We start from the raw sequence: 27787 nt of genomic DNA on the forward strand, positions 1-27787 counted from the left end.
TTACCTGTCTGGGCTGCTGAGGGTTCCCTGCAGAGTGCTGGGCTGTGAGGTCCTCCCTCTGATTTCTGAGCGGGTCGGTATGGTGACATCCATTATCCCAGGACCGTCTCTGGCTTCAGCTCCTCCTTCTAAGCCTTCTCTTAATCGTCATCTGCTTGCTAGCCTGTCTGCCACTTTCCCTGGCTCTTCCTAAATTGCTGACTCCTAGGAGAAAAGGCAGAATTGGTTTGTGTTTTACATATAATCCTGTGTGGTATAACCACTTTTTGTAGTAGATAAGAATGACAGAACTCCTCCTGGTCTCCATGTCTTCCGAACATTCCCTAACATACAACTTTTTACTCTCAAAATTCATCTTCTTAAATCTTTATTTACCAAAGTCCCTCACAAATAAAGTCTATTGGTTTTTATTTCTTTCTTTCTAAAGTTTCCCATCTATCTTTCTAGAACTTTCTACCGCCCAATCAACTCCCTACCTTGCCTCTGTCCCTTAAATGTCAGGCTGACTTGACCCAAAATATGAAACAACAGGTTTGGTTCTACCTGGATGTAGCTGCGATGCCGACTGCAGGAGGGGCAAGCTCGTCTGGGTGTGGTGCTCCGCAGAGAGGCTCAGGGGGAAGCCAGGGTCTCTGCCTTGTTGCGGGGATGTGAGGAGCACTGATGGGGAAACTGCCAAGAAGGCAGAGACAGGCTCCGTGAGAAGCTCATCTTCCCCCAACCCCCAAAGCAGAGAGAAGAGAGCAAACACTTTGCCAGAATGGAAACAGAGAGTCAGCTACAGGAAGCAACACCGCCAACGTGCTAATGAAGCACGGGGCCCAGGAAATGCTGCTCAGCTCTTAATAAGGTAGAAGCAATCATGTCTGCACCCCGTTCCCTGGGCTGGCCGGCGCGCTGTGTTCTGGGCGGAGCGTGATTCAAGATGGGGCAATGTGGTGAGGGATCTGTGATTGTTCGCCCTGGGTTTCTGAGACACTGAGTTTTATAAGCCTCCAGATTTACCATGTTTGTTTCAGCAGACCTAAAGAGCACTGGGGAGGTGCTTTTTAGAAACAAATGCAGATCCCTGGCACCCGCTGCTGATTCGTGGGCGGAGGGTGCAGAGGGGGACCGGTGGTTTTCATAAACACTTCCCAGGTGATTTTGACAGAACTGGTCTGTGTTTCACATTTTGAGGACCTCTGCTCTGGGTACGAGCCCCAGAATGAAGCCCCAGAATGAAGCCGGATTGACATGGCCCCGGGGGCCTGCCCTCGGGGACCCCGGCTGCTGGCTAGCTTGCTTACAGGGCTCTTCAAGAGAAGATCCATCCCAGTCTGGCCTGTTGTGCACCTGTCTCAGAAGCTGGAAGATTCACTCCCCTGTCTACCCAGTGTCCCAAACATCAAAGCTTTTTTAAAATAAATTTATTATTTATTTATTTATTTATTTTTGGCTGCGTTGGGTCTTCGTTGCTGCACGCGGGCTTTCTCTAGTTGTGGCGAGAGGGGGCTGCTCTTCGTTGTGGTGCACGGGCTTCTCATTGCAGTGGCTTCTCTTGTTGTGGAGCACGGGCTCTAGGCGCGTGGGCTTCAGTAGTTGTGGCTCGCAGGCTCTAGAGCGTGGGCTTAGTACTTGTGGCTCACGGGCTTAGTTGCTCTGCGGCACGTGGGATCTTCCCCCACCAGGGATCGAACCTGTGTCCCCTGCATTGGCAGGCGGATTCTTTTTTTTAACATCTTTATTGGAGTATAATTGCTTTACAATGGTGTGTTAGTTTCTGCTTTATAACAAAGTGAATCAGCTATACATATACATATATCCTTATATCTCCTCCCTCTTGCGTCTCCCTCCCACCCTCCTGATCCCACCCCTCTAGGTGGTCACAATGCACTGAGTTGATCTCCCTGTGCTATGTGGCTGCTTCCCACTAGCTATCTATTTTACATTTGGTAGTGTATATATGTGCATGCCACTCTCTCACTTCGTCCCAGCTTACCCTTCCCACTCCCTGTGTCCTCAAGTCCATTCTCTACATCTGCATCTTTATTCCTATCCTGCCCCTAGGTTCTTCAGAACCATTTCTTTTTTTGTTAAGATTGGCAGGCGGATTCTTAACCACTGTGCCACAAGGGAAGTCCCTTCAAAGATTGTTCTAAGCTTTTTTTCTAGCTTTCTTCCCCTCTTCCTTTTACGCATTTCCTGACACTCTTTCGTCTTGGGAGAGTCCAAGGAGAAGGGACCACTAAGACTACTAGTGAAGAAGAGCCTCTGATGTCACTTTCCACAAGGAAATGGATTCCCAGCTGGATGGCAGGGAAGCCAGCCAGTGCCTCATCACATGCTTCTCTCTTATGTCATACCAGTGGACACTGAGGCCTCAGCTTCCCTGAGGTGTCAGTGCCTGCCCAGTGTCCAGGCTCCCAGAGGGCTCCCAGGGGAAAGGCCTGCAGGTTGGCCCTGGCCAGCTCTCCCCTGGGCTCTGCCAGTGAAGGTCTTCGCTGCCTTCCCTCCAAGTAGCCTTACCTGGCAGGAAGCAGAGATGACTCAGAGGCAGCTGCTTCTGGAGCTGGAACCTGGGTCTCTGTCCACCTCTCCTTTGGATGGGTCTGAGTAAGAACTAGGACTCCTCACAGGGGGAGAAGATCCATTGCTACATCACACTTGTGGCTGGGACCGAAGGAAGAGAGACGGCTCTACAGGCCTGTCCGGAGCCATTGGTGCCAATAGGGGATGGTGTGTGAACTGGGAACTTGGAAGATGGTACATGGGAAGTGCAGATAGAACCAAACCTCAGCACACTGACAGCTACTTAAAAAAAATTTTTTTTTCAAGCACTTCCCCCTGCCTGTGATCATCTCAAGGTCTTATCATGTTATCTTATCTACCCAGTCGGCTTGAGTCAGACTAATCTCTCCGGTCTTATGATTTTCTCCTGCCCCCGCGCTTGAATGAGACAGCCTCCACATAGAAAGTTCCCAGGCTTCACAGTGAGCTCTGGGTTTCCAGGCCCTGGCTGCGCCACTTTCCCCTGCTCTCCTTTCCCTCCCCATGGTACGTAAACCAATCAAACCCACCACTCAAAACACAAAACAGATACCTGAAGTTATTCATCGTGATAGCGGAAGAAAACTACTCACTCCTGGGTGACAGGGTATGTGTTTTAAACCTGATTGCTCTAGTGTTGGCTTTTAATCACTCTTAATGACTTGAGGGGTTGAATGTGACATATGATTCTAAAGTGTTAACATTGGTTTTAAATAGACAGAACTTACGTGTCCAAGCAAGCAAAGCCCTTTGAGGGGCGAGGCTACACGCTAAGCGTTGTTGCTAATACCAAAAATCTTTCAGAATCCTCTCAGGAAAGACAGAGCACTGGGTTAAGAGTATCAGATCTTAAATTACTACCTGGGTGATGTCGGGCAGGTCCTCTAATCTTTTTGGCTGTTTCCTTGGATGCAAAATGACGATAAAAATAGTGTTTAGGTAATGCTGTTGTGAGAATTAATTGGTCGAACAATGAAAAATGCTTGGCTTATGCAACAGCTCATTAAATGGGGCTGCTATTATCATGTCATCTCCTGATGCATGAGACTCATTTCTTTACACTTAATGGACTGCTCTCTCAGGCCTTTCTTCCTCTCTCGATGCTTAGTCTGCCTACCTTCTGCGTGGTCCTTTATTCTTTAAGCACATATCTCTGGGACATCTCCCACCGCACAGTACCAGGCACTGGCTTTGCACATAAAACAGAAGCGGTCCCGGCTCTCCTGCCGTGGTCAGTCTCGGATGGCCACCCGCTTGCAGGCACTCTGCACTCCAAGCAGACCCAGCTCATTGTTACTTTCGGACTCTAGGCCTTTGCACTACTTCCTTCATTTTACCAGCAGATTCTTTTTCTCTTGTAGAATTCCAATAAAATCACATTTTAAGAGTTTATACTGGTTATTTCTGGGATGTGGGGCTTGAGGTATTTTGTTATTTTCTTTTTCAGACCCATTGTTTGAATTATTGCAAAGATCAAGTGTCATTTTTATAAAAAACAAAATTGTTATTTTAAAAAATGTGCCCTAAGCATCACCACTTCTGTGAAGCCCTTTGCACCTGGAACTGGATTCTTGGTCTTCTGTGTCCCCGCGGCACCGTGTGTAACAGCACCTCTCAATTGTTGGGATTAGTTGTTTAAATGTGTGTCTCCCCAAGTAGACTTTGAACCCTCTCAGGGCAGAGACTGTGTTTTAATTTATTATATCTCTGGCATTTGGCACGGTGCCTGACTGGAGAAGTTCTCTCAGGCGCTTATTGCTGCTGTGAATTTATGACTTAAGTGTGTAACAGGGTGAGATATTGAGAAAGAAATGAGTGTCCTTGTCTTTTTCCTGCTGTGCACTAATGGGCCAAAGGACAAAGCCATCTCTGCACTGCTCTCCCTGCACCTCACAGGAAGGGCAACCTGAGGTCCTGTGTTGGGTCTCCTTTGTCCTAGGAAGGGGTTAACGGTGGCTTTTGTATTTCTGGGCCCCCCAGAATGCCAAAATTGCCCTGTGTGAAAGACAACTGCAGTCAGGCTTTGTTTTTGAAGGTCTGGGGGCTGGGACAGTGGAGCAGGATGACAGCTGGAGCCTTAATGGCAGCAATCCCACCCCTCTATGCTCATTTGCTCGTGTCCTGGAGGCCTTCTCCAGTCCAGGCATGTCTGAAACAGAACAAAGGCAGAGAATACCTTCCTTTTAAGTTAACGTTGTGAGAAAGCAGGATTAGGACAAAACGATTTAGAAAGTACAGAAATATTTCTTTCACCTCTCTGCTCCCTGCCCCCACTCAACCAAAGGTCCTTGGGAAGAGTGAGGAGAATTTGGAAGCAAGGAGTGTGACCAGACTAGGGGATAGCTTCTGTCCCCTCCGCTAAGCCCCAGTGGAGGAGGTGGGTTGGCACTGCCGACAGGTAAGCGAGCCCTTTCCTTAAGCCTGGTGTCCTGAGAGAAGGCCGACCTCGGCCAGCTTGGTCCTTCTGGAGTTCTTCGTTTGGCAGCCTCCCCCTGAGTCCTGGCAGCTGGAGAGCCACGGAGCATAGATAGCTGTGAGGCTGACAGCCCGGTCTTCCCTCAGCCCCAGAGCTGTGAGAGAGCTGGCCTCCATCCCCTGAGCCCGTACAGGCAGAGAGGCTCTGGCAGGAGGGTGATGGCTCCTCAGCAGAGGGAGCAGGGTGGGCAGTCACATCAAGAATCAGATTAGAGCACAGCGCAGGTCAGAGGAGGCGCTGAGAGCAGAGGGCCTGCCTGGGGACCAGGCAGCAGCATGACAACAGGATTGGGAAGCTGGAATGGGGAAGGCACAGGTCAAGATGGTTTTCTTTGTTTCCTTCTTGTGTGAGTGAATAAAATATTATTTCAATCATTTCATTAACTAGGACATCCTGAACAAGCTGGGGTGGCAAGTTTTTCTGAACAAGCATTTTCTTTTCACTATTTTGTGTGTCATAGGACAACAGCATGACAGTGGGGCTTGAATTTACCTGTATCCCTTAGTATTAGCCTAGGCCCATGTGTGGCATGTGTGCTAGCTAAAGCTGCATTACTGTCCTTCCATTTTCCCTTGACTGCAGCCACACAATAGCCAAAGTGATCCCCTTAAACTGTAAGATAGATCATTGGAATCCTCAGTTAAAACCCTCCAATGAATTCCTGTTTCATGAAAGCCAACCTTATACTGGCTTATAAGTTCTTGCGTCCACTTCCAGCCCTCCATCTCCGAACTTATCTCTTCACTTTCCCACTTGGTGGGAAATCCCTGGGTGCCAATCCCTGGCTTCCCTGCATGTCCTCAAACAAAGCAAAAGCACCTGCCTCAGGGCCTTTGCACTTGCTATGCCCTTTGTTTTGAATCTCTTTCCTCTCCATATTTACCTAGCTCACCCTTTCACTTCCTTCGCTTCTCTTCACAGTCTTCTTTGTCAGAGAGGGCTTCCCTGACCACTCTACAAAAGAGCAACCCTCTTGCCCTGTGCTCCCTATTTTCCTTACACCACTTTACTTTTCTCCTTGGTCCTTGTTACCATTCCATATGCTCTGTATTTACTTGTTTGTTTTGGCTCTCTCCACAAGACTAAATTCAAAAAGGTCAGGGTCTTTGTTTTGTTCCCTGTTGTATCCCCAGTGCATACATTGGTGTCTGGCATAATAAATACTTGATGAATGAATGAGTGGACCAATATTAAAGTGGAGGAGATGAGACCATAAAAAATGACTAGCAGAGGCCGCTCACAGGCCTTGGCCAGTGCTAGCTAGTTTGGTGCTAGATTTGACTTGATTTAGAAAAGAAGAGAAACAGATTTCTTGTACTTTAGGGGCTATGGAACAATTTGTCTTTGTTGCAGGTGTGAGTGGCTGAGCCCCAAGTGAAGCCTGCAGGTACTGTCCCAGTATGCGGTAGTGCTCAATGCACGCACAGTGCCGCATTTCAGGGAAGATAAAGCAATGGAGAAACACCATCTAGACGTTCTCTTATGGTTATTAATAGCAATTTTAGACACCAGAGCAAGAAAGAGTGTCAGAGTTGGAGAGACCCTTAGGTCACACAGCAAATTAGCAGCAGGGTTGGGATTATAACACAGGCCTTCTAATTCCCAGGCCAGTTCTTTCCACCAAAGCTCAAATGAGCCACTTTGCTTCTCTAATTTTATGCCATTCCATTGGGTTAGATCTCTGGATTCCCGAACTACTGTTCTTCTTCACAGCAAATTCCAAAGCAGAACAGCCAGATAACAATCTCTGCAGAATGGACTGTAATCACTAAGTTTTACTCTATATTATTTATGCTTACGTTGATAATTATAATGGGAGACGATGAAGACAGGAACCCAATTATGCTTGCTTGTGTGTTTAATCACACAACTTGTGACATTGTCACCTAAGTTTGGATCATTTCAGCACTGATTATTTGATTTGTTAATTAGAACCTTAGCATTCCAGAGCCGGGGGACCTTAGAGATAACTAGTTCATAGTGCTTTTAAGTCATTTTTTAAAGCTACAGCTGACCTGGAAGCCAAACACTTAAAAAAAAGAAAAAATGAACACCGTGGGCTCTGAATCATTGCTGAGGAATCCCTTTCAGGTCTTCAAAGTATAACTGGAAAATGATTGATGTAGTTCCACTTTCTCATTGTAGAGATGGAAAATCAAGCCAGTCAAGAAGCAGACTTCACATCAGGATTTTACTCTATCTAATTTTTCTGTTTAAGCTCCTCCACCAAAGGGTGAGCAGAAGAACATTCCAACCCCTTTTCTCTCCTACCTGATTAGCAGCAGTTTCAATTCAAAGGTTTAATGCAAAAGGTGCAGGAATGCTTGACTCAAATGAAGGGTTTGGATAACCGTGGCTGAAGACAATCACTAGTTTCCAGACCTTCCCTCCTCACCTTCACGTTCTCTTTCAAAAGTTTTCATATATATTTACTTTATTTTTTTAATTTAATTGTTTTGGCCACGCCAAGCGGCTTGTGAGATCTTAGTTCCCCGACCAGGGACTGAGCCCATGCCCTCGGCAGTGAAAGCATGGAGTCTTCACCACTAGACTGCCAGGGAATTCCCTATATTTGTTTTAAATAAGGCCAGGATATGAAGATCTGGAATTAAAACAAGAAACTTAACCTAATCAACTGTGCTGTTTGGAGGATGGTCTGCACGGCCATTAGTACAGGGGACATCAGAGAAACCAAGTGGGGCCTGAGCCTGAACTCAGGGGCCAGGTCTAGCTGAGTAGGGACGGTGCAACTGGCTCTGAATGTGATGGCGCCAGCCACTCAGACAGCTCAAGTACTTCATGAGCATCAGTTAAACTTCTGATTCTAATTTGGGCTTCCAAATACGTGGGTCATTTAAATTCTCATTGTAAGTAAGTGTGAAGTGGCATTTTGGTTTTGACACCAGCCTCCCAGGAGGTGACACTGGGAGGACATTCCCAAGAGACCACTCCCTTCTATGTGTGTATTTACTGAGGATTGGGAGGTGTTCTTTGAAATAAATTTCAGAGAAGATTTACAATTAGTTCCAACAAGATATGGGCAAGCCCAGAACCCAGAAGTCACTGCCTAAAAGGCTAAGAGTCAAGGCTAAAAGTATTCTGGTCTATGAATCTAGCTAGTTATTACTTCTCGGGGCTTAGGTGCATGTTGGGGACAACTGGATGTTAACAACATAACACAGAGATAGTAATAGGTGTGTTTTATTTACAACAGGGTTTCAAAGTTTGCTGGTAAAGGACATAGCATTTTTATCCTGCTTGCAGTGACATGGACCCAGGTCAGGGGGTTGGTAACCAGCATACTGGTTGGTAACCAGCTTACTCACTCAGATCCAGTGAGTAATCCTTGGATTTGCGCAGAGTTCAAGTCAGGGAGTTCCTAGTAGTGTGTATATACTTGGGGGTGGGGGAAATCAGTCAGTCTTGATGGAGAGTTTCAAACAAACCCGATGACCACAGGGAGAGGATATGGTAGCTGAGAAAGAGGAGATTCACAAGCCATTATTAAAGATGGAGGGCAAAGAAACTACTTTTTTTAGAAGCAGGGGTAGGGAAAAGATGGAAGGAAAGAGCATGCTTTTTTTCCATATGGTAATTTAGGCCTAAGGAGCTGAGCTGGCTTTACACCCCATGAAACCAATGTCTTAGGAAACACTGGTATCTGCCAGAAAGCTACTTTGTAGTTCTTCTTCATGCCTCACCACACACTGGGGTTAGGAGGTATGGATCCTTAAGATCCTGTCTGGCGGACTTCTCTGGTGGCGCAGTGGTTAAGAATCCGCCTGCCAATGCAGGGGACACGGGTTCGAGCCCTGGCCCGGGAAGATCCCACATGCCGTGGAGCAACTAAGCCCGTGAGCCACAACTACTGAGCCCGCGTGCCAAAACTACTGAAGCCCATGCGCCTAGAGCCCGTGCTGCACAACAAGAGAAGCCACCGCAATGAGAAGCCCGTGCACCGCAATGAAGAGTAGCCCCCGCTCGCCACAACTAGAGAAAGTCCGCGCGCAGCAATGAAGACCCAATGCAGCCAAAAAATAGATTAAAAAAAAAAAAATCCTGTTTGGCGTAGCAGAGAGGCACCGTTCTAGAGCCCAACGAAGACAAGGTGAGAGTAAGAGGGGAAATATAGGGCCAAGCTTTAGAAAGGACTCTAGTTTTGTGTGTGTGTGTGTGTGTGTGTGTATTTTGTGTATTTTGCACCCCTTTTAAGCAAGGGTATTTGGGATGGAAGCTACAGTGGAAAGAAAGAGACTTTAGTTCTGTTTTGTGAATGATTTGTTATCAAATAAGTCCCAGCCCGTTTGTTTGGTTGGTTATTAATTATTTTCTCCCCAACATGTTTCAAAGAAACTAAGGCAGTGTAGCTGTGCCTGTGGAGAGCAACCTGGGACAGGCAGGAAAAGTGGGGATAAGGCCTCTCACTACAGAAGACTCTTTCAAGGGCTCGTTCCTCCTTCGGAACCAGCCTGTTCAAACAGCCAGGAGAGTTGGGCTATTCTTCAACATCATACTTTTCCTAAAATACCTTGGGGAGCCAACAAAGTCCTTTCCTTTCTTGCTGTTCTATTTATTTATTTTATTTAAAAAAATTTATTTATTTTTAAATTTATTTTTGGTTGCGTTGGGTCTTTGTTGCGGCGCGTGGGCTTATTGTGGTAGCTTCTCTTTGTTGCGGAGCACGGGCTCTAGAGTGCAGGCTCAGTAGTTGTGGCATGTGGGCTCAGTAGTTGTGGCACATGGGCTCAGCAGTTGTGGCTTGCAGGCTCTAGAGCGCAGGCTCAGTAGTTGTGGTGCATGGGCTTAGTTGCTCTGCAGCATGTGGGATCTTCCCGGACCGGGGATTGAACCCGTGTCCCCTGCACTGGCAGGCGGATTCTTAACCACTGCACCACCAGGGAAATCCTCCTTGCTGTTTTAAAAGAGAGAAGAAGGGGACTTGATTGTGTGCCTGGATGAGAGTTGCTGGAAGGAGTTCTGTCTTCTCAGATATGAGAGCTCAGAACTTAAATGACCTGCCAGGAAGCTGTTTTGACCTGAAACTAAGGCCTACTATTAGTCATGCTAGAGACCCAGTGAATGGAACAGCTAAAACAAACAACAAACAAACTCCCAACCTCTCCAAAAACCTTTGGGAAGGTGGGAACTGGAGAACGCCAGAAGGAAGACAGGGAATAGCTGCTATACGGGAAACTAATTTTCCCGATAGGCGTTTTGTTAAAAACAAAAAAAATAAAACAAAGAAAAGAAAGAAAGGACTGCCAAGCCTGACTCTTTTTCATCCTTCCAAATTCATCCTTTCTTCAAAAGCTTCAGCTTCACAGTTCTCTGACTGCAGATTCTAACCAAGGTGGGCAGAGCAAAGCTTGTACTCCAAGGGAATGAAACTGGCAACCAGGGCTGCGAGTCACCAGAGGCAAGCGTTGGCAGAGAAGCATGTCAGGGTCCAGTGACAGGCTAAGTTCTGGGCTTGCACAGGTAAGCTCTCCATGTAGCCGTGGCAGACCCCTTCTCAACGTTGACAACCACTGACATTACCCAAAAGTGGATACACATTGAGCACAGCACAGTCTCAAGTGGGCATGGGTTTTTATTCTCAGTGCACAACAGTTTGGTTTCTGCTCGTCAGCAACAGCTTTATTGGTTCCAAAAAAATTATCCTTTTTTTCCCCTTCTTTTAAAACTCCCCTTCTATTCTTCCTTTCTCAATGGAACAACATATTTGAATTTCAGATTTGCCAGTTTATAGCATTTTTTTCCTAAGAACCCTATAAATACATGCAAAACATTGTACAGAGAGCTTAAATAATATCAAAATGCAAATACAGATTGGGTGCACGGTTTAGCTGAACTGCAGATTACGGCAACACACACTGGGGTACACGTTGCTTTGATATCACCATTTGTTTGTTTATGTCATGCAGATCACAATAGTCAATCTTTTGTTTTGTTTTTTTTCCTTTTATACAAAAATACCAGTGCCTGTTATACTAGTTACTGAAGAAAAAAAAAAAAAAAAAAGAAGAAACTCAAAATTCCTATCTGCTGATTTGAAAAGAACACCACAGATAGATTTGTTGGCACATATATATGGCATATTCACATATGGCATATATACATATGGGGAGAAACATGAACGAAAGGCCAATTCAGCCATGGGGAGCTCACTTCCCTCCATCTCTCCTAATCAGGAGGAAAGGGGACAGCAGGCCCAACAGCAGGGCTGGGAAGGCAAAGGACAGCACTGAGCTAAATGGAAGGGTGTCTGGTCTTTTCTGAGGAAGAGCCTGAAATGGCTTAAGAAGAGCAGACATTTATAAGTGCCCCACCCCCACCACAGTAGTGGGGTGGTCCTCAGATACGGAGAGTGAGGAAGAGTGAGGAAGTACGCACTTCGTGATGGCATCATGGGCTGCTTCAATCACTAGGCAGGGAAAGGAGGAAAGAAAGGAAGTGACGTGTTCAGAGGTTTCAGGGCACATGTGAGCTTGCCACACCCCTCTGGTTTTTGGCAGTAAGGTCATCACTCAGATTTAAGTGTGCAGACTCCCCCCTCTGAAGCTCAACGGGAAGAAGGAACGCAAACTCTAAGGAACTCACAAGTGCTGGCGGGATTTCTCGGTGGTCTCTCTACAACCTTTAGAGTTGGAGAGTCATTTCAGAGGGCAGAGGGCACCTGTGGGAAGGATCTAGTCAAGACTGTCACCCAGGCTAGAACCAGCCTTTATTTTTCCACTTAGAGCTCTACCTCCCAACTAATACATTACGTGAAACTTTTCTAGGGCAGGGAAGGAAGTCTCTAATCAAATCCTTGCACAAAAAGTCGCTAATGGAAAACTCCAGGGGAAACAGGAGGTGAAAAGAACCATAAAAAATGCAAACCCCAAATCAGAGAGAGTATCCTTGCAGCCCAGTGTCTTGGGTACCACTCTGCCAGCTGTTCTTCAAGAAATATAAATCTATCTGAGGTCCCTGATCCTGATCACGAGTTCCTGGTACCCATTTCCATGGGGGTGCACACTCATTTCCTGCTGGCTGTCCCTTCTTCCTGGATGCCTTCCTTCCCATCCGTAATCCACTGCCCATTCTTCTAGGTTTATCAAGAGAGGAATCTAGGAAAATATTTCCCCCTTTTCCCCATCAGACCCTTTTCAAATCCAAAGCACCGTTTTTGGGGAAAGCTTTATTAACTTATGCCATATTTATTCACTGCCAGTTGGATCACTGAAACTGAACAGGAAAAAAAAATTTATATAAAAAATATATGCACATAAACACTTAAACTTAATTCCACATCAACAAATTCATATTAAAAACATTCTAGAACCCAACAAATTTTTTTCCCCTAAGTATAAAGATGGCTGTTTGGAGAAAGGAAGTTTGGTGCACTGGTTTTAAAACCAATTGCAAATATACTATAAGTCACCTGCCATGTCTAACAGCTGGTTATGTGCTCCCTTCCACAGGGTTACATGACAGCACTTTATTTTAAATCCTTTAAACAAAATACATATGGCTGACTCAAAAAATATCAGTTTCTCATCTAAAGAAAACTATATTTTTTTGCATAATATGTCTGTATTTTCTCTCCTACTATGGAAACTAGAATACACACAAAATCCCCATTGACTTTAAACAAGTAGACACAAGCCCTCACAAGTAACCTGTCAGGCACCATGAGAGTCTTTTTGGAGCAGGAATGATAAAATAGCCTCCAAAGTTTGTTTTAAAAACTGATCTGAGGTAATAAAAAGACTCGACAGAACTAAATCTTCCACTGTACTTAATAAATATATATGTGAACACCTAACGCCTTGGGTGAGCTATTTTTTTCCCCATTAGTATTGAAGACAGAGAAAAGATCACTGAAACATGTAACCTTTACAAAACCAAAATCAGATCGGTAGCTGATGTAGTAATAGGGATGTGCAGGGGATACTGTTTCTTTATTCTTCCTTCCTAGGGCAGCTCAGGTGAAAGGGTGAGGGAGGAGGGATCCAGAAGAAAAGGCCAGAGAGGAGAGGTTCGGGTCACCTGACTCCCAAATGGAAATTTGGCAGTTCCTAACAGCCTCAAGCCCCTTCTCCCTACTCCCATCACTCTAGAAAGAGGGGGTAGGCTTCATTTACCCAGTGGGAGATGGGAATTGGCAGACATGAGCTGACCCCTACACGGAAGAGCTTACAGCAGCATGGTAGGGATAGAAATGGAGATCCTGCAAACGCGGCTCCACCCTGTTGCATTAAGGAACACTTAACAAATCTCCTAGCCAAGTCCCTGGCTCCTGAGAGACCAGTGGGAAGGGGACGCTTTGGGCAGTGTTCAGGGAGAGAAGGCACAGGGCTTAACAGTGCAGCATTGAGCACATTCTGGAGGGGGCTTGAGTGGGGTGTGCAAGAGGGAGGGTGGAAGGAGGCGAGCTTTTCAGGGTGGGTCTTTTGCTCCTTTAAGTCGGCAAAGCGTCACTGAAGCCTCCCACTTTGGATACATGTTTTCAAAATCAGAATATTTGAGAAAGGCTGGGGCCTTTTCAGAGACTGATGTTAGCGGACATGGCAAAGAGTAGAATTAGAAAACTAAAGGGCATGTCAAAGCTGGTCCCCAGCCATCTAAGCTCAAGGTTTCTGGTTTCTGAGAGGAAGGTTTGCTCAGATGCTGCTGGAATGGCACTTTGGTCTCTCCCAAGGCTGCTCAGTACTCACTCTCCCAACAATCAGGTCCTGCCCTGGAAGAGCCTTGGTGGATGGCTTTGAAAGCAGTAGTGGTCATCCTGAGGAGGACTCCACAGAGTTGACTTTGATGGTCTGTTTTCCAAGTCCAGTTAGGAGGCAAGGTCATTTTTAATTCATTCCTTTGCCACCACTTTAGGAACAGGAGAAAGCTCAGGCTTCAGGTAAAAACTACAAACCGCATATATGCAAGCTTCACGTCAATGCTGATCTCCCTGGCACTTAGAAACCACACACACCTGACAAGATGGCAGTTTAGAAGTAGATAACCTGGTAACAACAGGAATATATTTTTACCAGCTCTCAATTGCTTCCAAAGGACCCTGTTAGCAAAGAAACTTATCTGCCTCTAGAACTAAATCAAGGGCTCCACTGGGGCCAGAAGGGAGAATGGTCAAAGTCAACTTAACTCATCCATGTCCTTTCCATTTTCTAATCATCACAACTTAAAAAAAAAAAAATAGTGAAGCTAAGGAAGACAATGGTCACAAAAGACCAAGAGACCATGGGGAGGCTTGACTGGAAGGGCAGAAAGAGGTAAAGGGCTTTAGGTATAAGTTTTCAAAATGGAAAAATTGTTTTAAAACAATCACTCTATAGGCTGATTCTATACCTTCCATTCTTACCTCAACACATTTCATTTGAGGATATTTGTCACTCTGAACTTTTAACTGAGCTTGTAAACAGCACAGACTCATAGGGTAAAAATCCAGAAATGAGGAGATGGATGACACAGGTATGAATACTGGTGAGAATTTGGGTTGGGGTAAATGCCAAAAGGATTCTTGTCATTTCTTTAAAAATGACAACTGATACAGGCAAGGAGTAGATCTACCATTCATTACTTGCCTGGGGTCTAACTAGGTCCTGCTACAAACCCCAACTCAGGTTTCAGCTGAAGTCCTCGTAGGTCTGTGCTCTTGCCTCTTCATGGCCAGGTGGGGGTTCACACATACTTGGGAGCAGCTGACATGACAGTGAAAAGTCCCATCATCCCCTTAGTGACGGGGTAGATGAAAAGGGAAATAAGGAAGGCAGGAATGGGAGTCAGAGAATGAAGTTCAAACTGATGTCTCCAGGCTGTGTAGAGGGCTGTCTGAGTGGCAGGCAACAATTTGCACTTGGCAGCAATCCACTGCATTGTTGTTTTTGTTGGCTTGTGGAGTGACCTCACCATCCAACGGAAGCATCCTAGTCCCAGGCTTAGAGACCTTTTCAAAATTTTCCTCTTCTTGCTCATCCAGGAGTGGTGTTCGTGGCCCCTCCTCATCTATGGCAAATTCAGGGTGGGTCATGAAGTTGTGGATGGAGTTTTGGTTCTTGGGTTTCTGAATGCTTTCGTGGAGGGAACTATGGAATGCTTTGACCACTTTGATCTACACCAGGGGAAGGAAAAGGAGGATGAGAAAATACGGAGGCAAGAATTGGTTAGTAGAACAAGGAACTGGGGGGTTTGAGGACAGAAACAAAACCCAAGCTACAAAACACTATTGCTCAACAACCAAAACCAAACATATGAGAGGAGATCATGAAACACTAGAAACATCACGTGGCTCAAATTTCAAGCATTGAGGTGGGGTGGGGAGAGTGAGTAATGGCAAACAACTGGAATATTTCAAAAGCTGCATAAAAAAAAAGAAGAAAACCCAAAGCAAAGTTAGCATTCCCAAACAATCCACTCTTAAAATGAAACAGGAAACAAAAAGATTCATTAGTTCTTTTGGATGGAGGGCAAGGACGTTGGAACTAGGTGCAAATTAATAGCCGAACTTAAAAGATAATTCAGACATGTGGATTTTTGTGTTGAAGCCAAACATTTTGTGAATGTGGAATGGAAAATTACACACTGAAGTTTAGTTATCTGTTTAAAACCCTCAAAGAGCCAAACACATATCAATTCACACACAATACACTTTGGGTGATAAGTGACCATGAATACCATTCAGCAAGGCAGACAAACCAATCTTCATTTGTGTCAGCAGCATGCAAGAAATGAAAACTCTTATACTCTCCAATTTAATAATTGCTCTTTCAGTCAGGAAACATGCATATATTTATATTACACAGCCTCCACCATGTCCTCTTCCCCCAAAGAAAGTAGAACTCCATTCCTTCAGTCCCTCCCCTGGAAAAGGTGAATGAATACAGGCATCAAAAGATGCCTCCCCGTGACGCTGACAAAAGGCCCGCTCTCTCAGCTCAGATGAGGCTGGACACGCATGGCCATGTCTCTGACACACAGCAGCTGTGTCCAGTCATGCAGCTTTCTCCAGCTGTTTGTAAATTATGAAGAGGAATGTGATCTTATGTGGAGAAGGGAAAGGATGGGACCAGGACAGAAAACACCCCATCCAGGAGGCAGTGCTACAGACAAGAGGCTTTTCTGATGGGGTGGACCAAGAGGATGGGGGAAAGGAAACAATTTGCAGTTTGACTGGGCAAAGGGAAATGCACTGCCCTATAAGTGTCAAAGTCTTTGTTCTACTGCGCAACAAAGGAAGGGATTCAGTTTAGAGAAGAGGAAAAATCGACAATAATTGATCCCTGGGCCTAGCCTTCACCTTATCCACAGGGAGGGAGCAGCTCCTTTGGCAGCTGCTTTTCTGAACTGGGGGCCTCGCTGAGGGATGCTTTGCAACTTGGGTTGGTAGAATTGGAGGAGGGGAGAAGGTTGGATCCTGAGAGTTTGGAGAGAGAGGCCAGTGGAAAAGAAAGTGGTCCTAGGACAGTTTTAGTTGTTGGGAGGTGGCTGATCCTAGTCTTGTCCCAAAGTTCTTTCCTCAGAAAAGAAATGGAAGTAATGCAGGAAAAATTGTTGAGGTGGGGAGGGGGATAAGGAGAAATGATGAGGGTTGGGGTAGGGCACATCTTTTGTTACTCTGCTCTTTAAGCAAAGGATATGTTCCTGGAAAAGAGGCAAGAATATGGAGACATCAGAGCACCCAAAGAGGCAGGCAAATAAACTGGTTGGATTGCTTGTCTCAGTGTTTCCTATCACTATACAGAACCTTCAAAAGTAATGCACAAAGAAGGTTCATTAAAGTTGTGTCTCCGCCGGCTAAGGTTTTCCTTACCTTGCCTCACTCCACAACAGACTGGCAGACTCACCCAGGATGGAGGGTGCTCAGAGCTCAGAAGGCAAAGGACTCTGTCACTCAATGTAATCCACTCAACGCTTCAGCCAAGAAGAATCAAGGAACCTGGGCACACGTTCACCATGCTGCACAGAAAGTTAGGACCTACATTTCCATCTTTAGGTGAGATCAGATGGAATATAGGTTCCATCTGGCTTTCAGGAAATCCCAAGTTTTAATGGATCTATGTCAAACATCTTAGAGCAAGGCAACTTGGATTAAGTGAGCCCAAACCCAGTGCCTTCTCCCCTGGCCCTAGTCAAGAAATGGGCTCAAAGCCATACCACCCCCTGTAGGAGTGATAATATAGCCCATACTTTTCACTCACTCTTCAGATCTCAACATTTCTAACAAGTGCTACAGGAGAACAGGTACCTTTATACCATGAGTTGATCATCTTCACTATCAGTGATTTCCAAACTTCCTGCTTCTATTTTTTTTTTTTTGAAGCAATTGAATACAGGTACCTTTATACCATGAGTTGATCATCTTCAATATCAGTGATTTCCAAACTTCCTGCTTCTATTTTTTTTTTGAAGCAATTGAATACTTTGTTAAAATAATTATATGTGAAGCCCTATCTAGAAAACAGATTTTTAAAAATAGGAGTTGGAATGGGGGTCTGGAGCCCTGTTTGCTGGCTTTTCCTCTCACCTGTTGGGGTGATCAATCACTGTTACAGGTAAACAATAAGGGAGATAAGAGTGAATTGGGGATGGGTAGATGGAAAAGATAGGGACAATTTCTCTTTTGGGGGAGCAAGGAACAGTCATCCAGCTAGATAACAGGACTTCTGGAATCTAAAGGGAAAGCAGCCACCTGTAAGGGAAGCTCAAGGGAAGAGGAGTCAGAGAGCTAGGAAGCACCATCTTGTGGCCTGGCAGGTGGAGAGAAGGGTGGGGCTGCGCCAGAATGCTCCTCAACTCCAACACTGGCCTCAGAGACTATATAGTACGTGCCGATGAACAATCACACAGCTGCATCATCACCAATCCACCCCAAGTGGTGGCATCTTCCTTTCTTGATGCATGGTGCCTCGTGCATGAGCAGTGTATGGGGAATAAGACACAGATAGTGAGGCGGGTGCTGTGAAAGCTTCAGGTCCTCTCCACTCGGTCAATCAACCCTTCCTTCCCCAGTCATCATCTCTCAAAGTCTCTGGGAAATGTCTCTTCTGTGGCCCCTATCCTACAGGTGAAAGTGGATGACTGAAGGACAACCCTTTCTCATGGCTCAGAAGCCCAAACCAGGCTGGACCTTAGGTTAGGTATGAGCACTAAAGACCACTCTCTGGAGCTCAATGAATGGGCAGATGAAGACTCCATTTCCTCATCTGGTATTCTGTAGGTTTCTGCTCCTTTGTCAGAAACCAGGGGAAGAGAAGGGATTAGGACCTTCTTACAGAGAGAAATCTTAGAGATTTATCTACTTGAAGGTTAGATAAATAAATGAATTCATTTGGAACTCTGGAATGGGAAATGGGTTTTAAAATGCATGACTATAACTTCTAGGCCCTCCAATAGGAAGGTACAGCTGGAGAAAGAGCAGGTGCGGCCTGACTCTCCTGAGTTTCTAGTCTTTGAGGGTTTGCACCATATCCTCCACCAGCAACTCTACTACATGAGCCCAGTGGGCTCTGTCTTTTCCTTAGTCTCCTTCTACCTTCAAGTTACCAGGGCAGCTGACACTACCCTTCCTAACAGAGAGGCATGATTTAAGAAAGAACAGTAACTAGTTAGAAGGACATGACAAAACTAGAAGAAAAAAGGAAATGAGAGGAATATGGAAGGACTAGAATGAGAGGCTCTTGCATATTTGTAGGGTAAGACTTACTTAGTTCTTTGACTGCCTTTGAGCCTAAAGAATATGCATCTATAGAAATCTCCTCTCCCCCTGCCCCTCATATCTTACACGAGAACACTTAGAGTTGGCTAGAAAGAAAACAGATAAGCTAAGTCTGATCAGCCTACACACTCACAATCAAGTGAAACACAGATTGTTCTTTCTTTATCCCCCATCCCAGGGTTACGGTGGTGGTGATTGGGAGTGGGGGAGGAAGAAACAGACTAAACACTCAGATATTTGAAGCCCACAATATACTTAACACAGAGAGACTCCTTCCCACCAAATACCTTAATAGCATTATCAGCAAAGAGCCTTCCATTTCCTCTCTGTGTCCCACTTGGGGAAGGTAAAAAGATCAGGAATAGGAAGGCATAAGCATTAGCAAGAATCCAATAATCTACCAATAATCCACCAGATCTTAGGTTGAGCCTTCACAGCTTTCCGGTTGATAGGCTGGCTGAGAAAGGGGTTCCTAAAACTTTACATGCAAAATAAGATGTGAAGTGCTGGCTATAAGTAAAACAAACTAGAGGAAAGGAGAAGGAAAAAAAAAAAAAAGTTTGCTCTTCAGAAATTCCTAAAAGAAAACAAAAGACTTCCTGAGTCTTCATTTGGCTTAACCTTACACCTAACCTTGGGAGATAGAGTTGAGACTTAAAGGAGCAGAAGGAGAGAAGAGGAACAACAACATATTCAAACAAAGCAACAAACAAACAAAGTAAAGTAAAACAAACAAACAAAACTCAAGGAAGGACCAGGCAATGCAGAGGAACAATCAGAAAACAGGATTACTGTCTTTAAAATGGTTACGGTTTAATAGCTTTTCAACATTAAAAAAAAATAATAAAATTAAATAAAATGGCACACAGCCCGGTTCTGGAGTGGAATTTTTGCCCCGCTTTTCTTCCCTTAAGTCAAAGATCAAAGGGAAAAACCAAAAGGAAAAGATAACCACAGCTGGTTAAAGTGAATGCCACGTGCTCTCTTGTGGTCATTTTAGCAAATCATGCATCATAATAGACCATCACTCACTGCCCAGAGTAGGAGATGAAACAGCAGCAGCAACAGAAGTGGTGGGGGGAGATTTGACTGGTGCAACTGTTACATAGGATGAGCTAGGAACATGTTTTACATCAAGGTGTTGACCCATGGTCTGGCGCTTTAGGACTCCCTTAAAAGAGGCTCCCGTCTGGAATGTGTTAATTACGTCGATCTGCAAAGAATCAGAAAGTGAGACAGCTTTGCTCCACAGTCAGAAACAAGCGAAGAAAGAGGAAGGGAGGGTCCAAGAGGGTTAGGGAGGGGGATGGAAAGAGCTGGGAAAAGGGGACAGGAGACGGAGAGCAAGAGAGAGAGTCCCTTACACACAAAACAATGGTGAAGAGAAGGGGGAAAAACATTAATTGCACATCACACTTCATTTAAGGAACAATTTGCCATGGAGTCTAAATACCCAGCCAGAATCCAGTCTTCTCTTCCCTTTTAGCCTATGATGGACATTTTAGGTGTGCTGGTATCCAAAAGTATCTAAAAATTTAAATGGACTTTCCCAGTCATGATTCCTGACAGAGTGACAGCTTATTCATTGCTCTGACCTGTACTGTCTTCTTTTTTTTGACCTGTACTCTTAAAAAAATAAGGCATGCAATTTAAGATAGTAGGCAAAGTGTATATATTACTGAATTTTGAGGCTCAGGAACCTCTAAACCAATTAAATTGACTACCTATTTTTGCAGATTTTCCAGGAAAACAACTCATGTGTTTAAACAGAGGCATGTAGTAGTCCATACACAGGTGCCATGGTGGAAAGGCTCCTGGACCATGAGTTGCTGGGCTCACCCTCTTCTGGGTTCTTCTCTGAGACTCCCTGTCCTTGGGCAGAAGTGGACAAGGCCCCTGAAAGTGGAGCTCAGGAACCCAGTGGCCAGGCTCTGTGGAGAGAATGCCACTAGCAGCATTCGCGCACTGGAGACCCTGAGAGGCTGGCACAAGTGCAGACGAGAACTCAGCAGTTAGACGGGGTGGGGGGAGGAAGAGTTGGTTGGCGGTGGTGGCAGTGGTCAGCAGCTGCAAGTCCAGCCCCATACAAGTTGTCTCTGGTTTTCAGTGTCCTACTCCTCAGAGACAGAGGCAATGAATGCCATTTGTTTTCCGACAGCGGTCTTGATCTAGGGCCTCAGTCAAACCTACCATCCTCATCCCTGACCTCTGCCTGACCAAGGGCCAGTTGACCAGGGATGTAGGAAAGGTGCTGATTTCACTCATCTAACTTTACTTCCCCAGGTGAGAAGGTGGGAAAGCAGGTACCTTGTGAGTCAGATAGTTGTTCTTACTTATAAAGCTTCCTGAGAAGCCATGAAATGTTTAGGGCTAGTTTCTGGACTCAGACCAAGTATGAGCTAAAATACCACTCTTCATCACATGATACAGTTTTCAGTTCCAGGGGACCGAGGAGCCTGATGCTATAAGAGGAAAAGGTCTGCAGGTGGGGAGGGTTCAGCCACACGGAAGAAGGGGCTGGAGAGTCACCTTCTTCAGTGCTTATTAGGGTCACAAGGTCCCAACCTCCACAATGAAACTGGAACCTAGATTTACCTTCCCAAGATTCTAGACCTCAAGTTTCCCAACCTTCTGCTTTCTAGTGCTTTTAGCTCTCCCAAAGCTAAAGGGACCAGGATGGGACAATAGCCTGGCAACACTTCCCACCCATAAGGGTTGCAAGAATGACAACAAGGAACAACAATCGGATGGCAGGGAATTTCGTTAGAACCCTTTTGAGGTGAAGAGTTGATGCCAGGAGAGAGCTTTAGGATCCAGGATGCAGGTTAGCACCGTCATCTGCTTATGGAGTCAGGTGGGATGGCATAGATATGCTCATCATGGCATCTTTAACAGGTTGCCTTTGCTGCCTAAGTTTAGGCTTTAACGTCATTCTGGTCCAACCGCCTTTTGCTCCAACAGAGAAAGGTAGTATACCTAAAGCTATGTAGACAGCGAAACCAGAGAGGTATACAGTCGAGGGAATGGAAATTGGTAGTGGAGGGGAAGGAAGATCCATGAATCTCAGCCCCGGGAGAGAAGATTGGGAAGGAGCCAGGAGACACTGGAACGAGGGCATTCTGGCTAGGAAAAAAATTACATAGTAGAAGAGGAGGCAGATGATCCTGAAGGGAAGAAAAGCAGACAGGTTATTCTGAAAAGAGCAGACCTACAGGGAAGCACCGAGGCCTTAGAGACATGAGCCAAAGATGCCAAGTTCTCTGGGCACGTGAGGCCCTTGCTCGTGATGGACTTGGCAGCCTGGAGGGTGGAGTGTGTGTGGAAACTCTGGACATGCTGAGGTAGTGTTTGCAGGTCCCATGTGATTTCCCTCTCTGGGAGGGGGAACTCAAGAGAGGGGAAAGGAGCCCCAGTGCTTCCCGCCCTAGCCCTGCTTTCCCATTTCCATCTGTTGTCTTGTCTATAGGAGACAAATTCCCAGCTGCTACAGTAGTCCTCCCTTATCCATGGGGGATATGTTCCAAGACCCGCAGTGGATGCTTGAAACTGCAGATAGTGCTGAACCCTGTATATACTTTGTTTTTGTCCTAGAGTAATGGGTGGGTAGTGTATACAGCGAGGATGTGATAGGCAATGGGATGACTTATGTCCAGGGCAGGACAGAGTGGGGGGCGTGAGATTTCATCAGCTACTCAGAACGGCATGCAATTTAAAACTTAAGAGTTATTTATTTCTGGAATTTTTCATTTAATATTTTCAGACTGTGGTTTACCACGGGTAACTAAAACCAAGGAAAGCAAAGCCACGGATAAGCGGGGTACTACTGTATTTAGCTTAGACTATTCATTTCACCTCTTCCCTAGGAAGTGGTGGGCTCCACTAGGGAACTTTTGAAACCACCTGCAAGGCTAATTTTAGAGAGTGAAATTTACTTCTGGGATCTCTAGCCAATCAGCAAAGAGTGATAGGCCTGTTCTCTGGTGAACACCTTTGAGAACTTGGAGATTTACAATTCCTTGAGATGGGAAATCTCAGGACTAACACAATAGAGGTATGTGGGGTAAGAACAGGGAAAGTGATAGGATTATCAATGTCTAGACCAGCCCATTTACCCAGGAGAAGGTAGTTACAGTTGCTGCGCAGGAAGTGGGGAAAAAAAGTTACTGTAGGGCTATAGGAGGGGACTTAATAGCAGCAGGAGCAGCTTCTATCCCATTTTAGAAATTGCAGGAAGGGAAAAGGTTTGAAGAAATTATAGCTTCTTCCTTTCTGGGAAGCAAGTCTGAATCCTGTAAAAGATACTCAGGCACTTAGAGACTATTGTTTATATACACTTAGCCATCAGATTCCCCATCATGGCCTTAAATTTTGAGTGGGGAAGACATAAGAGAGCGAGTTTCTTTTACAAAGATCAATCCAGATAACACCTACATTCCCCTAATAGCAGCTTGAGGATATACAGTAAATGTCTGCTGGGGATGCTGGCATAGAGATATTGTCTAAATCCTTCCCTCTGCAGGGTCAGGAAAGACTCTGAACATTTCCCACCCTGAGGTTAGGCCTAGTGCTTACAAGAGACCTTATGCAGGAAGATGGCCCACCCGACAGAGGGTGGGAAGTGGGCTTCAGACGAACCCAAAGCTAGAGGATGATGCTAGCACTTAGTGTCCCGTGTTTTCGGCCCCCCATGATCACTCTCCTCTCAGAGGAGCCCATACCACTGCCTCTGCCTGTCTGTCCTGAAGCAAGGGAGCTCGGGCCGCCCACCAGTGAGAGGGCCTTAGGAAGGGGAGAGACGTTGGCCAGCAAGAACTGCTGCCCTCCCAACACCTCTCAAGAAAGATGGTGGAGATTCCTTCTCCCAGGGCGAGGATAGGCCACTATCACAGTACCTGAGTCTGGATACGGTTCAGGCCCCGGAACCAGAGGATCTGGCCTCGGCGCAGCTCCATCTCTGCATGGTCAATCTCGTCCAGCCCCTCAGCATCCTTGGTGATCTCCTCTTTGGTGGTGCCATGCCCAGCCTCCTTTAGGAACTTCAGGGATTGGGTAGGTATTGTGGAGATGACCTGAGAACAGGTGCAGCAAAAGGGTAGACACCAGAATCACGGCGAGAAGAGCTGTCACTCAACTTTATGGGTCAGGCCCTTGGGTAGGTCACTCTTTGCCCTATCAACCTTCCCACTGGGAAAGCAGTGGGAACAGTGCCAACCCATTCAGGCAAGCGTTTGCCAAGTGCCTACCAGCTGTCAGGCCCTCAGGAAGATTTTCTGTATTTGTGGATGTACAAAGGAGAACTTATATTCTAGTATTTGACCAGCCATCTGCCTTGTTATATACTTCATTCTCTTCCTCCTGTCTCAGTTCTTTCTTTGCATTTTGCCATCTGTCTCTTAAAGGAAGTAGAACCATAATGCATGATACACAGTAGGAAGAGACAGAGACAAGGACCTAGGAGAAAACAAGTCTGGAGACAGGATGGTCAAAATGTATGTGTATGGGCAAGGGGAAAAGAAGGGTGTTTCAGGGGAATGACCCTCTTCTTAGTTACCACATGCTAAGTAATTCCTCTTTTATAAAACTATAGTGAGAGGATACTAAAAGTTTTCTTGGGCTTGGGGTGAGGAACTGGGTGGGATAGCCCATAGAAGAAGGGACATATGAGTATTATCAGAAGACATGGAGCAGTAGGTTGGGACTTGCAATTCAAAATAAATCACTCTATAAGCTGTCAGTCAGTTCTCCTTTACAAATAAGACAAGGGCTCAGCTGGGAAAGGGGGACTGTGTGAGCAGTCCAACATGGAGTCAAGTGTTTGAAATAGAAAGAATGTCCACGTTCTGCTTTTAGATGTTAGAAGGAGCTGTTGTGATACAGAAGGAAGGCTGTTGTTACCTGGCATCAAGGCCACATGGCCACATGTGAGACTAGACCCAGGTGAGAGTTTCAAACAGTACGTGAAATAATCAAGCTCCACCCAAGTGTAGAAGTGCTCTAGGGACCCACTGGTAAATAAACTTCAGCAAACAGAGCAGGGTGGAAGGACCTGTTAGGAACGGGGATAGGGATTAATCAGGGAGGCATCTAGGAGCTATGAAAGAAACAACTAGCAGGTCTATGGGGGAAAGCCTGCAGCTCTAGGGAGGGATCTTTGGGGCCAGTTAGAGCAAAGCCTCCATTACCCAGGTGGCTAGGCACCAATCAGTAGAGACCTGGGGTCTGCAAGCAGAGGTAAAGGCCAGGCCAGAGCTGAGGATGAGAGGGACTCGCAAAGTGGTATTAGGGAAGGAATGAAACTCTTACCAAACCTGATTATATTATTATAATATTAATAGCTAACATTTATTGAGTACTTACAGGGTACTAGACATTGTTCTAAGTCATTTCTGTATTGAAACTGATTTGCTGATTAACAATGATTCACAATGATCCTGTTATCCGGAGTTGAGGAAACTGAGGCAGAGTTGCTAATAAACTTGCTCACTGTGATGCAGCTTGTAAGAAGAAGAACCGGGATTCAAACCTAGATAGTCGGTTCCAAAGTCCGTGCTTTGAACCATACGCTATACTGCTTCTCTAGAGACCTTGTGAGTCTGGATTTATCTTAGATGACAGTCAGGCACCCATCCTGGATAAGGCGATGGTGAGAAACAGAAGAGGCAAGGGAGCCCTACATTATGACAGCACAGCAGCTCACGGCCAGACTGCGGCTTCATTGAAGACATATGCTTTGCAAACTCTTCTACTTCTAAGACCCTTAATTTTTTTTTAGCAAAATTCCATTGAAAATTTCCACTTCCATCTCAGAGAAGCTAAGGGATTTGTCTGTCTCCAGGCATGATTAGAGAAGAGATCAGAAGCCTCTGAAGTGGTGGGCACTGATCATTCTGCTTTGGGATCCTACAAGATGGAAAGAACTTGCAAACCTGGTGGTAGAGAGAAGAGGGAAGAAGAATATGAAGGCGAGGAGCTGGGCGTCTCCACAGTTGCTCGTTCCATCTCATCTAGGGGAGGGGCGGTCTGCCGGCCATGTGACTGCACGGGGAGGGTGTGCCCGTACTCACCTGGCCCCACAGCAATTCTCCTATACCGATGAAGAGACACCAGAACCACTGGGACAGGGTGAGGTTCGTACAGCTGAAGGGTTTCCCCCCAAATTCCACAATGATAATCTAGAACAGAGAAAGAGGCAGCCCATCATTGGGAGGTAACAGGTAGCCAGCCCTCCAGTCAAGGCCATCAAAGCCACGTCAGCCCCCTCCCCCAGGATCCCTGTGGTGTAAACCCTGATCTGCTTGTTGGGAAAGGAGAGAGAAGATATCCAGGTGGGGAGAAGGGAAGACAGACACAGTCTTTATAGAGCACTCTGATGGGGAGACAGATACAGCTACTATGAACATTATTAATGCAAAGGCTGGGGGATCAAGGGGAGCTGGAGGCTTCTTGTGACTAAAGCCAGTAGGTGACAAAGAGAAGGCACAGTGATAGAGAAGAGGAATTTAGGAGCGGGCAAATAAGAGTGAGGCAGGAGCTCTTTTGTTACAGGGCAGGCTCATAATCTCTTGTATTGGCAGATGTCTTAGTGTACCTCTGACTGGGGCAAGAAGGAAGGGGCTCAATCCTTTCACCACCAGGGCAGCCATGCCCTTGACCCCACTTCCCACAGAAGGAGCCTACGTCAGGCTTATCTGTCAACTACATATGGCAACATTCCATGTCTTCTCCTTTTCTCTGAATTGCGTACCATTATCTACCATGAGCCCTTTCAGAACAAAGGGGCAAGGAGGGACAGGGAGAGATCCCATATAGCACTTGCATGCACATTTCAAGTATGCTGGCAGGAGGCATGGAAAGGGGTTAGAAGACAGTGATCTTCCTCCTGGTCACTATGTGAAATTGCTGTGTTTTAGAAAGATAAGGAAAGGATTCCACAAATTTTATTTTATTCACTACCAACATGCTGCCTTGCACTGGAGCACTTGACACAGCAGGATCCAATTCTAGAGCAATGAGCAAACAGAAGCATTTGGGAACCCCAAAGTGTTCAACCCACAGCCTGAGTCCCCATCACTCCCTCACTCCTTTCCCCAGGCGCTCAGGGAATCCTGGCCCCCAGCTTCTGGCCTTTATCCTCCCAGACCTCCTATCCCAACTCCAGCTAGAATCCCACCTGGCTGACGAATGTGCCCAAGACCACAGAGCAGAAGATGAGGTTGCGGAAGATGCCCGAAAAGACATTCCTCTCTCCATGGATCTTGCGGGAGTTGATTTCATTGAAGAGCTGCATCAGCACGAAGGTGTTGAAAATAATGGTGTAGTGCTGGCTGGGTGGTGAATGCAGAGGTGCTCTCCTCCCACTATCAATGTCAAAGAATTTCTCACCTAGTTGGGAGAAGGGATGCATTGGAGGATAAGTATGCTCTCAAGGAGGGTTCAGGTTGAGTCAGAACACTTGCGTATGACCTCACTGGTTGCTTATGACTGGTGTCCATTCTAACTGGTCAGTATCCGAACCACAACAGTCATCAAATATTTTCAGTGTTAGCCCTGGTCTCAACATTTCTTTTTTTTTTTTAATAAACTTATTTTATTTATTTATTTATTTTTGGCTGCGTTGGGTCTTTGTTGTTGTGCGTGGGCCTTCTCTAGTTGTGTTGAGCTGAGGCTACGCTTCGTTGTGGTCCGTGGGCTTCTCATTATGGTGGCTTCTCTTGCTGCGGAGCACACGCTCTAGGCACGCGGGCTTCAGTAGTTGTGGCGCATGGGCTTAGTTGCTCTGCGGCATGTGGGATCTTCCCAGACCAGGGCTCGAACCCGTGTCCCCTGCATTGGCAGGCGGATTCTTAACCACTGTGCCACCAGGGAAGCACCCCCCCTTTTTTTAAATTTTTTTGGCTGTGCCATGTGGCATGTGGGATCCTAGTTCCCCGACCAGGGATCGAACCTGTGCCCCCTGTATTAGAAGGTGGATTCTTACCCACTGGACCACCAGGGAAGTCCCTCAACATTTCTGACCCTCTCTCACAGTTTGCTTCATCACTATTTGCCTTCTCGTAGTGCTGCATTGCGGTAGC

At 46.0% G+C, this 27787-nt stretch overlaps 1 protein-coding gene across 5 annotated transcripts in view; it reads right to left on the reverse strand.

The window, feature by feature from the left end:
• Positions 1-10577: 10577 nt before the first annotated feature.
• The window catches only part of ATP2B4 (ATPase plasma membrane Ca2+ transporting 4), a 90490-nt gene continuing 73280 nt past the window's right edge, over positions 10578-27787 (reverse strand). For 3 of the 5 annotated variants that reach the window (XM_082432501.1, XM_082432499.1, XM_082432500.1), the window contains 4 exons: positions 26884-27095; positions 25778-25885; positions 23606-23782; positions 10578-15110 (listed from right to left, as the gene is read on the reverse strand). In XM_082432501.1, coding sequence (XP_082288627.1) covers positions 14796-15110; positions 23606-23782; positions 25778-25885; positions 26884-27095 — 812 coding nt within the window. In that variant the 3' untranslated portion in view covers positions 10578-14795. Of the gene's footprint in view, positions 15111-19745; positions 19927-23605; positions 23783-25777; positions 25886-26883; positions 27096-27787 lie in introns of all 5 variants that reach the window. The other 2 variants (XM_082432503.1, XM_082432502.1) reach the window with 1 other exon arrangement.

This window comes from Balaenoptera physalus (assembly GCF_965194825.1).
Source record: "Balaenoptera physalus genome assembly, chromosome: 1".
In the NCBI taxonomy this organism is placed as follows: domain Eukaryota; kingdom Metazoa; phylum Chordata; class Mammalia; order Artiodactyla; family Balaenopteridae; genus Balaenoptera; species Balaenoptera physalus.